The sequence below is a fragment of the Sceloporus undulatus genome, chromosome 3, assembly GCF_019175285.1.
Source record: "Sceloporus undulatus isolate JIND9_A2432 ecotype Alabama chromosome 3, SceUnd_v1.1, whole genome shotgun sequence".
In the NCBI taxonomy this organism is placed as follows: domain Eukaryota; kingdom Metazoa; phylum Chordata; class Lepidosauria; order Squamata; family Phrynosomatidae; genus Sceloporus; species Sceloporus undulatus.
Genome location: NC_056524.1, coordinates 179,169,730 through 179,183,184, shown reverse-complemented (window position 1 = coordinate 179,183,184; position 13,455 = coordinate 179,169,730). Strand labels below are relative to the sequence as shown.

At 40.5% G+C, this 13,455-nt stretch overlaps 1 protein-coding gene across 1 annotated transcript in view; it reads right to left on the bottom strand.

Annotated features, from left to right (window-relative positions):
• The window catches only part of KIF20B (kinesin family member 20B), a 55,334-nt gene extending 44,087 nt beyond the window's left edge, over positions 1–11,247 (bottom strand). The window contains exons 1-9 of the mRNA XM_042458464.1: positions 11,120–11,247; positions 9,533–9,633; positions 8,655–8,796; positions 7,441–7,527; positions 7,209–7,328; positions 6,896–7,034; positions 4,438–4,622; positions 1,252–1,309; positions 480–674 (exon numbers count right to left, since the gene is read on the bottom strand). Coding sequence (XP_042314398.1) covers positions 480–674; positions 1,252–1,309; positions 4,438–4,622; positions 6,896–7,034; positions 7,209–7,328; positions 7,441–7,527; positions 8,655–8,796; positions 9,533–9,534 — 928 coding nt within the window. The 5' untranslated portion in view covers positions 9,535–9,633; positions 11,120–11,247. The remainder of the gene's footprint in view (positions 1–479; positions 675–1,251; positions 1,310–4,437; positions 4,623–6,895; positions 7,035–7,208; positions 7,329–7,440; positions 7,528–8,654; positions 8,797–9,532; positions 9,634–11,119) is intronic.
• Between the last annotated feature and the right edge of the window lie 2,208 nt (positions 11,248–13,455).

Here is a 13,455-nt window from a genome sequence, read left to right as displayed (position 1 = left end):
AGGAACAAGCTGGAATACTAGAACTCCCTCCTCAAAGGCGGAAGCAGGCAGCTGGCAGCAAAAAGACTCGAGGCTGGAGACAGACTAAGGATCTGTGAATGGCAGGTATCCAAAAGTAGTGCTCACTGCGAATCCACACCTCCCACCATTTTTCACAGATCCTTGCATCCCTGTCCAGCCTCATGTCTTTCACCAACCTCGCAACTGCAGTACAGTTGCTACTTGTGTAGACCAAAAAGACTACTACAGTACAATCCTGCTCTTTAGAAGTCAGGAACAAAATCCATATATCAGGGGGGGGGGATTACTTTGCCAAATTTAACCTGAGAAGTACTGGAGGTGAGAGAGATGCACCTTTTTTCCTTGGCATCATGAAGATGAAGTGCATTTTTAATCAATGAAAGCCTGCTTCACATGGATACATAAAGCATTTTAAGAATAATGAAATGGCAGTTACCAATTATGAAAATGTTTATTACCTTTAACGTACGAACAGCCTTTAATGTCTTGTGCAAGGCGCAACACTTTTCTTCTTTTGTCACTGGACAGTGGAAGCAATAGGTCATAAATGGACTCATTGTAAATTTCACAAAATGAAACCCAGACTGAGAATAGTGCCCTTCTGTCCTCCTCCATATTAGATCGCACAGCTTCTGTCTCTGGTTCCTGAAAGTCTAAAAGAGCAAAGGAGATATATCAACATTTGGTTGAAAGGAGCCTTTTTTAGCAAATAATGTAAAACCAAAAAAAGCCTCTTGCAGCACCAGTATGGCTAACAATTTATTTCAGCACATGCTTTCAAGGATTATAGCCCCCTTTTCTGGACAGAGTGGCCTTTATCCAGGAAAGCTTATGTTGAAATAAATGGGTTAGTTTTAAAAGAGCCACAAGACTACCTCTCTTTTTTATAATGAAACTGTCTAACATGGTTATCTGCTTGAATCATGTTTATTTGTATCTTGCCTTTCTCCTTCTACAGGACACAAAACTATTGTACAAAAACTATTGTACAAAAATTAAAAACAATTTTTAAAATTCTGTGATAAACACAAAATTAAAACAGTTTAAACACATGTAAAAAGCAAAGGCCCAATAAAAGTCCCTTCTGACCCATAAATTATAAGCCAAAAGCTTGCCTTATTTATTTATTTATTTATAGCTACTAATGCAAAAGACTTCTTCCGAACTCAATTTGTTATAGTAATAATTCACACTGAATTTAAATATCACTCTTTCTGGTACAGAATTTACCTTTAGAACTATCAGCTGTTCTGCTATGATCTTCATCAATGTCACAGGGGTAATCTACCTAATAATAATGACACAGACAAAAATCACAAATGTTAGGAGAGATTTTGTATCAATCTTTGTATATTAGAGCATTAAGAAAATATGAGATACTAGTAGAAAACTATAGAAAAGGCCATTTCTGTGGTAGACTTATCAGATTTTATGACAGTAGCAATTGCGGGAATAGTTGGAAAGAGAGTCTAGCAACACTTTAAAGGTTTCAACAAGTAAGTCTTCAAGGCCAAAATCCACATTATGCCACTGACAAGGCCATCTCCTGGGTACTCTTAAAAATAATAATGGATGTACATTTTAATCTCCAGGACATGTCTCTGCAGAACAAATGTTGCAATAATTCCAGGGACGTTCCAGGGCAAGACTACTGAGTGAAAAATGTTGGAAAATCTAACACTCTGGTTCTCTGCTTCAGACAACGGGGAAGTAAAAAGTTGCATATCTATAGGGTTGCCATAAGTCAGGACTTCCAAACCAGGACAAATGTAGGACACATTTTTTTTTTAAATGCAGGACACATGGAAAAATTGGATGATTTTTTTAAAAATGTTAATATAAATGCATGTTTCTTAGGCATGATCAGAATGGAGGACATTTGGGCATTATTCCTAGACAGATGGCAGAAATGTACTTCCCTTTCTGGCCAACCCCCCCTCCCATTCCAAAACACACACGACAGCACATTTGGGCATTTCACATGGCTTTACTGAACATGGCCTCTTGCATATTTCAGAGGCTTATTCCATAACCAAACCCCTTGGGTTTAACACTTAGCATGGTTTAACATGGCTATGCATATTGAACATGTCAAGGTGGTTCCACCGTTCTTGCACCAAGTGTACTTCTCAGAAGTGTGTACTTGGTCAAGGGACTTTGGTTTTTCTTCACTGCACATGAGTTTGTAAAACTCAGAGCAACTTACATTGACTATGCCTCTGAGGCTTGCTGATATCAATATCACCATCGTCATCATCATTACTCTCATTGTCACAACAATGCAGACTTGTTAGCATTAAAAGCACCAAATACACAACAAAAAACACACTTTAGAAAAAAAGACATAGGAAATGGGCACCCTCCTCCTCCTCCTCCTTGCGCCATGCGCTAGGAAACAGCCCTTTCCCTTCCCTGTGGCCAGAGTCCTCCTCCGCTCCGCCTCCTCCTTGATGCTGGCCAATGGCAGATTGGGGCAGGAAACAGCCCCGCCCCCGCTACTCTGCCATTGGCCAGCCAGCATCAAAGGGCCAAGCTGCCTTTATAGCCCCACACGCGGCCGCACAAGTGGGGCGAGTACACGCTACTGCTGGCCGCAGCTGAAGCAAATGCCTGGCACGGTCGCGCAGAAGAGGAGGCGACAGAGGTGGGTGGCTGCCTGTTGCCAGAGCGCACGGAGGGGAGCGCGCGAAGGCAGAGGAGATGGGTGGCTGCCTGCCGCAGAGCACGCGGAGGGAGAGCGCGCCAAGGCGGAGGCAGAGATGCAGCAATGGCCACATGAGTGGGCCCGGCCCAGGGGCCGGGCCCAAAGCCATGAATTAGCGGTAACCGGGCCAGGACCGGGCCGCTATCGTTAAAGCGGGACTTTCCCACCTGCAGGCAGGTTATGGCATCCCTACATATCTATCAGTTTTCTATTATGTAGAAGAACCTAGATATATAATTTGTATGTATGCATCAGGATGCGGACCATTGATCTTGCTTTTGGTACACAATTCAGTAGGCAGTAGGGCCTTTAAGTTGTTTAATGACCAGAATGGGCACACGTCAGTAGTGGGCTCCTGGGCTGGCACAGCAACGGGTGTATAAACACCCATACATCCCTGCACCAGCCAGGCGACCAAACTGGGTGAGCACCTGGGCCAGAATGACACAGGCTCAGCCTGTGCTTTCCTGGCCTACCTGCTGAGGGCCTAAGTACTGTTATAACGGGGTATGATTGGATATAGAAAATGGAGAAATAGACAACTATATGTCAGTTGAAACAAACTCAGATTTTGTAAAACAGAAACATTTAAAAATAAAATAAAGTTTTCATAAGCCTCAGAAAATACAGACAAGCCCAGTAGACTCTCTAGCACTTGAAAACCCCAATATATTTATACCATTTACACCTTTTAAGTTCGAGACAGCATACAAGCATTACCATGTAAAGATTTTTCTGTAAGACCATTTGCCTGGAAAGTGTTTTCCAGAGCTGAACTTCCTAATTAATTGTTTCTTGGTACCTCTCACTTTGAAAAGTAATAATTCCCACAACCATAGACATGACATAAATATTAAAAAGATAAAATTGGGGGAAAGCAGCTGGAGCAGGAGCTGCCAGAAGCCACTCCTGCCCTGATTGACCCGGGACCACGGTGACCAGACGCCACAGTCCCAAGGGCACCCACTACCACAGTCCTGAACAGTCCACGAAACAAAGCAATAAGAAACCACTCCTTTTGCAACTGGTTTTAGGCTGCATTCAGCAGCCCCAGCACAGCCTCCAAGTCATCCAGGAGCATGTGTCATGTGCATGCCTCACCTCCAGATCGGCCTGATGGTGGCCCTTTTGGGCCGTCTGTTTGAGGCCATAGTTGTTAATATATGAAATTGTTAAGACTATTGCCTAAGTATAGTGCCCTTAGCATCAGATAATACACGAACTTTCTAAGGCCATAATCCTACAGCTCATCACCTAGCATTCCATGGGTTGGTGGGCACTGTGGAAGTGCTGCATCACCAGAGGGACAGTATTTATGCCAACAGGGAAGCCCCTTTGTATGTCAGGGGAAGTTCTTTTACTATAGATGTGCAGGTAATTGGGGGGTAGGGGTGAGGTTAGGGATAGAAATTCCAAAGGGCAAACAGCAAAGACCTCCAAGAAGCCTGCAGGATCTTCAGACCAGAAACTTGTGGCTTTACTCTAGTGTACACAAGCCAAAAAACAAATTCATAAAAATATAATAGTAGGGTCAAATATGTTACAGCATTATTGTTTACACTTGTGGCATCATTTCCACAATAGCAAATGGCCTCCCAAACCCAGTCCCCTCTCACCGGTGATACAAACTATTTTTCTGTAATCTGTTTTTTGTTTGTTTGTTTTCCTCCTGTAGCAACAAGCTGTTAATGTAGTTTAACAAGCCGTCCCACCTCTTTCATGAGACGAAGTAGTGAGCTTTTGACAGACACTTCTTCCTTGGCTTCCTCTTTTGTCAGCTTCCGATGTTCTCGGCATCGATGGGGTTTGAGGTCCACCTCTGGATACAGTCTACTTTGAATGCGTTTAAACAAGAGTTTCAGAGCCCTTGGGAGAAGGCCACTGGCTTTTTCAGTGCCTGTCATGTAGAATGCCAAACTTATCAAATGTATTCAGTTTATTCAGAAGACAATTATATTGCTTATTCCCAGGTAAACAGGACTATCTGAGCTGATGGCAAATTAGGCTCATATTATCAGCTGAAAACTCTTTAACAGTCTATCAACTGTCCCTCTGACATTTAGCCATATAATAGCACCAGTACTTTCAACAGAAAACAATATACATAAATGCAATGGAAAAGCAACAGGGATATGGGCAGATTTCCTAATTATAAAGATTTACAGTGGTACCCCGGGTTACGAAATTAATTCGTTCCGCCGCCGCTTTCGTAACCCGGAATACTTCGCAAGCCGAAAAACCCATTGGCGCTAATGGGGAAAAGCCGCGATTTCGTGTGAAATAGCGCCGAAAAGCACCAAAAAATTTTTCGTAACCCAAAAAAACCTTCGTCCCGCGGAAGTTTTTTTTTAATTGGATTTTTTTCGTAACCCGGAAATTTCGTAAGGCGGCGCATTCGTATCCCGGGGTACCACTGTATCACTAAAATAATTAGTAAAAAAAATGAGTAAGTACAGTGGGACCTTGATATCCACAGGGATTTGGGTTCAGAAGCCCCCATTGATACCAAAATCCATGGTTCAGGTTCCATTAAATATAAAAGTGTAGTAAAATTGTGTCCCTTACATAAAATGACAACATCAAGTTTGCTTTTTGGAATTCACATCTTTTCAAGCCATGGATGGTTGAATCCGTGGATACGAAGGGCCAACTGTATTATTACAAATCCAGTCAAGCAATCATTAACTTTGTTCAGGCAATTATCCCCCCCCCCCCAAAGTATATTTATTTATATATAAATACAGGCCTTTGTGGAACCTTTTCCCTCTAATCATATATTTAGAATACAATACTGTTTAATTTTATTTTCAGTAATCATAAAATAATTACAAATACACTTGTCCCTCCACATTTGCAGCTTTGACTTTTGAAGATTTGATTATTCATGGATTTTATTAATATGGTCTGGAACCAAACCTCCACTGATATGAGGGCCGACTGTACTTGCTTTTGTTCCATTCAGTTTCATTTCAGAAGACTGAAAAACAGTAGCTTGCTTGAGGCTAACTAATGAACTCTCAGTCAAGATGCCATGACACTGTTCTAACTCTGAGGTTAAAGGCTGGAAACTTCATTTGTGTCATCTATGTACATTTGCAGCCATCATTCAACTGAGACAGAACACTTAGCTGATAGGAGCGACCACAGTTCAGTGGTAAAGCACAAAGTTTGCAAGCTGATGTCTCCAGGTTCAATCTCTAATGTTTCCAGCTAGAAGAATCAGATACCATAGGAGCAAAAAAATTTGCTATTTAAACCTACAAGGCAGTGCAGAGAGAGAGAGAGAGAGAGAGAGAGAGAGAGACCCATTCCAAGTTCAAAAGCCCACTGGCAGTTGAGTAACACTGGAAAAAGGCCAGCATCCAAAAAGCCACATTAGGATAGCAGGCTATTTTGTGCAAGACACACCATGTGGCATCTAGGGCCCGGTCCAGATGGGCCAAATGAACCGTGCTAGCGGCGTACTAGGGTTAAAGGACCACACGGCAACCACACAGTCCCTAACTCTAGTATGGCGTGGCATCATCACAATGGCGGCGCCCCATATATATGGGCACCATCATTGTGACATGACGGGTGCATAGCATCCCCACATCGCACTGCGCTTGTGACATCACAAGAACGCCATTGCCGCACTCGGGCGTCACAAGCGTGGCGCAAAAAGAACCCGCTTTTCACAGGTTCTTTGTTCTCTACAGGGAAGCCTCACGGTTTGGCGGCTGTGACTTCCCTGCTGGGGAGGGGGAAAGGCGCCAGCAGGCCTCCCTTTTTGGGAGATCTGTACGGGGCCTATAGCTCTTTTCTCTCAACACTTCTGCTCTTCTCCTCACCCATAATGTCTGAAGCAGCAGCAGCTTCACTATGTAACAGTATATCCCAGAGGTAAAGACTGTGGAGAACTCTGATGCTAATTAATTATAGACAACATGGATATAAAGGCTGTCTCTTATGATTCTAAGAAAGGAATTCAAAACAAATTGCATGCATATCTCAGACAGAAAAAAAAGTCTGAAGAGTCAGAATAACTTGCTTAGAGGACAAAGCTCAATATAGTGGGGAACCATATTGAGATGAGACTGGATAGCAGTATGACATCAAGTGTGTGGCTCTAAGCCGATAACATACAGCTCAAGTGAACAATTTTCTAGAATCATGGAAAATCTGTTGTACCTTGGTATGTGTATGTTTTCCCAGCGTTTGTGACACCATAGGTAAATACTAGGCGACTATGACCCTTGATGAAGTCTAGCACTGGCTGCTTCACAGAACCTTCAAAGAGTTCTTCTTGTGTTGTTTCAGGACCAAATACCTAACAAATTACAAGCAAGAAGATCTTCAGTGGTTTTGATTCCTTAGCTCATGAACAATAACTTTGAGGTTTTCTTTTTTTATTATTATTTTCAGATTGCTTAAGTATGCCTTTTATTCAGATATAAACTTTCCATTTCATATGTAGCCAACAGACCTTTAAAACTTCACCTACCTGTGAAAAAGTAAATTTCTGTACTAGTTGCCCCATGTTTTTTTCACTAAGCCGGAAAACCTTAGAACTTTGGGGAGCTTTCAATATAACACTTGTTGGATCAAGAACTGAAATGCATTCCTGTTAGAAAGTAAAAAAGAATGACTTTTAGCTGAAAAGATGGCATATTTTTAATGTTTTGCCTTGTGTGTACGTGTGTGTGCGCGCACGCTTAAAAAAAATTAAGCCAAACCTGAGAAACATTGTCTTTTTCTGGCTGCGTAAGTGGTTTGATACGAAGGCAAACATGAATACCTTCTTTGGATTCCAGGCTCTCTCTCTAAAAAAAAAAAGGTAAGAAATAAATAGTAATTGCTATCCCAAGAAGAATCTTCATATGCCCCAGGCTGACAATGTTTTTAAATGAGTCTTTACTCTCAAAGAAACTTTTTTCCTCGAATCAAACCATGTTCCTCACATACAGATAACTTGGTGCTTAACTTGTGCTAAGGACAGACAGTTTCTTTCAACACACTTGGGTTATTCTCAAGGTACAACAAGAGGAAAAATATTTTTCCATCAGTAGTGTTTTCTTTTTAGGAGAACAGGGACTCCCAAGATTTAGACAGTTGTGCTTCAAGAGTCATGACAGCTCATCAAAGGACAGCAAAACACTAGGTCAGCAATTCCCTCTTATTCAAATTGTACTAAAAGCCTGCTCTTCAATAATTGGCTAAATTATTTCACTGTGAAATGCAGCTTATCACCCCTTGCTCCTAAGTCTTCAGTATCCTTCACTTCTAGACCTTACAACCACTTCAAGTCTTCTGTTAGCATGCGTCCCTTCCTTCACCTTCACTTGACCTAGTACTGCTCCCTGACTTTTCATAGTATACAACCCCTCATCATGCACACACAAAAACTCCCAGAATCCCATTTCTGATTCAGTGCCTTCTTGCTACAAATCTCTGTCTTGTACCTCCTCTTCCTCAAGCTTCAGACTCCACTTATCTTCATTCAGGTTCTGCAGTTGACTTCCTACTCTGCAGTCCTCACCCACCCTCTTTGTCTCTGTACTCTCTGACCCTTCACTTCCTTAGTACCCAAGATTTCTTTCCGGTCTTCAGCCAGCTGTGTTATGTTTTCATTCTAGCAACATGTGGCTCTCCCCTCATAGAAGCTAGATGGAGCAATGTAATTCCAGGCGCAACTAAGCATTTCAAGCCATCACACCCCTTAGCCAAATCAATGTAAAGGGGGCCACTTCCAGAAATGCAATGCAGCAGAGCAACCTTTTAGGAACTCTTTAAGTTAATCTGTCCTTTCAGAAAAAGAGACAAGTAAAATGTTCTATCCAATAGACCTAACTAAGCTGCCTAGGTATACCACAAATCTTACTATTATTAAAATTTACAAAAGCAGACAGGAAGCAAAAGTGCACCAGTCTCAGATGCTTGATTATCTTACCTGGCTTGTATTGCAGATAGAAGAAAAGTCACCATAGAGATTTTTCTTAATGTCACTAGCATCCACAGGACCAGTTCTTGGTGTCACCTCAACAGCAGAAATAAAAGAGCGACGGGGAAATACTGGCCTAGTCAAATCCATCCTATTAAAGAGAGAAGGGAGGAAAAGATACTTGCACCCAGCAAACTGAAGTGCTGACAACTACATAGCCTCATCCAATAATAATATGAATAACAACAACAACAACAACAACAACAATAAAATCTATTTTTATCCCACCCCTCTGTGAACACAATCGGGGCAGCTTACAGCATTAAAACATACATTCCCACATCCTAGAATCCCACCTCCTTAAAATAGAATTAAACTGTTTACAATTTAAAACGTTAATGTAAGAATAATAACCAAATATGTTTGAAATGGATCTAAATAATCGGTTTCCTCCAAGAGAGCTTGGAGCTGAAGAGCAACCGCCTTCTCGATCACCTTGCTCAAAAAAGGTAGTAAGGATACTGGCCTATAGTTGTTCATATCCAAGGGGTTCCTATCCTAGCCTTAACCTCATAGGAAACTTTTTTATGTGAAGTGGAAGGCTTTCATGGCCAGCATCCATAGTTTTTTGTGGGTTTTTTGGGCATTGTGGTCATGTTCTAGAAGAGTTTCTTCCTTGACGTTTCGCCAGAGAATGCTTCAGAGATGCCAGCCATAGATGCTGGTGAAACATCAGGAAGAAACTCTTCTAGAACATGGCCCCAAAGCCCAAAAGCCCACAAAACATAAACTTTTTTATACTTATCCAGGCCACTAATCAACCGAGCTCAACCTTGTTGGTATGGACTGGCAATCCTAAGGGAGAAAACCCAGTGCTGTTAACTCACATGTTCTGTAAAATAGCTTGCCCACTGTTGCCAATCTTGCCCAGAGTTCAGAAAACACGCTTTTTGGAGGACTACAGGTCTGATTTTGCAGTAATGGGTAGCTGCAGGGAATTATGGAGAATAATTGTCAAAAGCAAGGGAATCTTTTATATCAACATATGCCCAAAGACAATCATCCCTCCTTCAGATCCTCTGCACCCTGTGTAACAGACAGCAACAAATATATAATACAATATCTTAACAATACACACACACACCCACACCCACACCCACACAATGTGACTTGCCCAAGGTCACACAGTGGGTTTCCATGGCCAAGCAGGGACTGAAACCCTGGTCTCCAGTTACAGTCCAACGCTCAAACCACTATGCCATGCTGACTCTCAGTATACACAGTATGTATTACACACACATATACATATACCGTGTTTTCTGGAAAATAAGACACTGTCTTACATTGATTTTTCCTCAAAAAGACACACTATGGCTTATTTTTGAGGGATGTCTTATTTTTATTAAGTATGGCACAACAATCTACATTTATTCACGTATAGTTAAATCTACATCTTCTTCTGGAACATCGTCATAACTCTCTAAACCCGTAATTCCATCCTGAATTTCTTGCAACTCCATTTCCTTTAGAACCATTGGCCCCAATCTTTTCGTTCCACGCCAGACCTATCTCTATATGTCTTACTTTCAGGGTATGGCTTATGTTGTGCAAATGCTTAGAAATCCTGCTACGGCTTATTATTTATGGTATGCCTTATGTGATGATCCTCCTGTGGTCTAAGCAGCCAAACAGCAGGCCTGCCTTGGATCTTAGTCCCAGCATATCTAAAAATCTTAATTTGGGGGAAACAGGGTATGTATGTACAGTATACACACACACATACACACACACACACACACACACACACATATATATATATATATATATTACTATAGATACAGTATATGGTTTAAAACTAGAATGTTTTAACTATTTTAATCCTTACAAATGTTTAATTGTTTTTAATTGTATATTTATTCACTTTAGTGTTTTGTAGTGTTTTTAAATTTGTATTACTTTTAATAAATAATAATAAAATTAAAATTTATTTATATCCTGCCCTTCTGCACTCAGGTAACCAGGGCGGCTTACAACATTAAAAGTATTCGTATCATATCCCCCCCGCACCCTCCATTAAAACAGAATTAAACAATTTGCAATATAAAACATATTAAAATAGATTACAATTTAAAACAGTAAATAAATAAACAGACAAACAACTAATAAGCGAGCAAAACAGCAAAAAAGATCAGTGCATTACTTTGTTTTCTCTCTTTTTATACTTGTTTGCTGCTTTGGGTCCCTATATTGGGAGGAAAGGGGGTAATAAAGACATAACAACAACAACAACAACAACAACAACAATAATAATAATAATAATAATAATAATAATAATAATAATAATAATAATGTCAACAAAAATATCATTTGTCCTTGTTGCTGTTATTAAACTTTAAAGACTTGAACTCTTCAGCCTTGGGCCTATGAAATAGGTCCAGAAACAGGGCTTGGAGTCTTCAGCCTAGGAAACTTACTTGCCAGACTGGGAGGGTCAGGCCCAGTGGATTCAGTGGATTTTGGGGACCCCTTTCCCCAAATTAAAAGGCCCCAGAAGGCAGGCCAGCCAGACAGGGGACCCTCTTCCTCCTCCTAAGCTCTAAGGATTCAGCCAACGACGCGGTCTCATTTTCAAATCTGGCCGAAAAGGCTCATGGGAGCCAGGCCTGCGCGCCCAATAGCACTCTGGGAAATGTAGTTTGTTTGTTTTACTCTTCCCAGCGGGCATAAAAGCCTCTCTTTTTAAATATTTTATTATTAAAAAATAAATATATAACGCTGACAAACATATATTAAAAACATACATAGAGATCAAAAACTAAAGACTACAACATGTGTGTGTGTGTGTGTATATATATATATATACTACATATATGTGTGTGTAAAAACTAAATACTACATATATACTACATAGGTGTGTGTGTATATATATATACTACATAATATACTACATATATGTGTGTAAAAACTAAATACTGCTATATACCACATGTGTGTGTGTTTATATATATAATACTAGATATATCATGATATATGCAACACATGTGTGTAAAAACTAAATACTACATATATACTACATGTGTGTGTGTGTGTGTATATATATATATATATATATATATATATATATCCTACATAATATATTACATATATGCATATATACTACATGTGTGTGTGTTTATATATATAATACTACATATATGCAACATATATGTGTGTGTAAAAACTAAATACTACATGTATACTACATATATGTTTAGCCAGATGGTGGAGGAGCCTTGCTTGGCAAACATTTGCCCGTCCTCCTCCTCTGCTGCCAGGCCTTCTCCTCAGGAGAAGGCTGAGCAGCGGAGGAGCCTTGAAATCATTCCACATCCTTATGGGCCACTCAAAATCCTTTGCTGGGCCACATGCAGCCGCCCGAGGTCATATGTTATGTAGGCCTGATTTCTTATCCAGCCCTCTGCTGATGCGCCACTGGTTTCTTCAAAGGTGTTTCAAAGGTGTATCACTTTTAACCCCTTTGCCTGATAAAAAAGCCAGTGGCGCTCTGAAAGCTTGCAACATGCATTCTAATTTCTGTGCATTTTGGTTGGTCCCATAAAGGTATTGCTGCATTGTGGAGTCAGGGTATTATTGTATTTTGCTTTATGACCAACACTGCTAAATATGTTCTCATGGTGGGGTTGTAAGCGCCCTGATATCCCCATGATATTTTAATCCAGCTATACTGTATATACTCATGTATAAGTCCAAAGAATTAGGTCAAAAAACTGGCTCAAAAAAACTGAGTTGACTTATCCATGGGTCAATGTAAGTACTGTATTTTAACTCTTATTTAAAAGAAGGAACCATCTCCTGGTGAAAAGCAAGAATATAATATGTGAAGCACCAACCCTCTCTACTCTCTCATCCATCCAGCCTTAAGAGTAAGCACAAAGAGTTACGTCTGATGGGATTTTGTAAGTTCTTTGGCATTGTTTTCCTCTGCTTCATCCTTTAGATAAGCGGTCCCCAAACTGTGCCTTTTAAGAGATTTTAGACATCAGCTCCCAGAAGCCTCAGCCATGTTGGCCAATAGTCTGAGATTCTGGGAGCTGAAGTCTAAAATCCCTTAAAGAGCACAGTTTGGGAACCAGTGCTTTAAATCATTTGCTATGTGCCCCTAAATTTTACCGTCAACTTATCCACGGGTCATAGCAAAATCCATAATTTTGGACCCCAAGCCTGCCCTCAACTTATATATGAGGTCGACTTATAGTCAAGTATATACGGTATTTTGATACTGCACTATTGTCTGCCAGCATGGGATACACTCCAGCAGAGGCTGCAAACTGGTTCCCAAACTTTGGTCCTCCAGATCTTTTGGACTTCACCTCCCAAAATCCCTGACTATTGGCCAAACTGACTGTGGCTTCTGGGAGTTGAAGTCCAAAACACACACACACACACACACACACACACACACTCAAACCTGTAGTATCACACATGCAAGAGGGAGCTGTGTTGGCCGTTTAGAGGAAAACATTTATATTTTGTACTTTTATTGTTTAATATTTAATGATGGTTGTATTTTAGTTAAGGGATGAAGGAGGGAATTTTAGTTTGTATGCATTATGCATTGTTTAGGGATTTTATTTGCTTATGCAAATCGTTTCTGTATTTTAAGTATTTGTTTATGTAATTTTGTAAACCGCCTTGATATTTTGGAAAGGCAGTACATAAATAAAATTTAGTAAACTCAAACAAAAATCCACCAAACAGTGATACCTTTATTGGCCAACCGAAATGCACAATATACTTGTTGCAAGCTTTC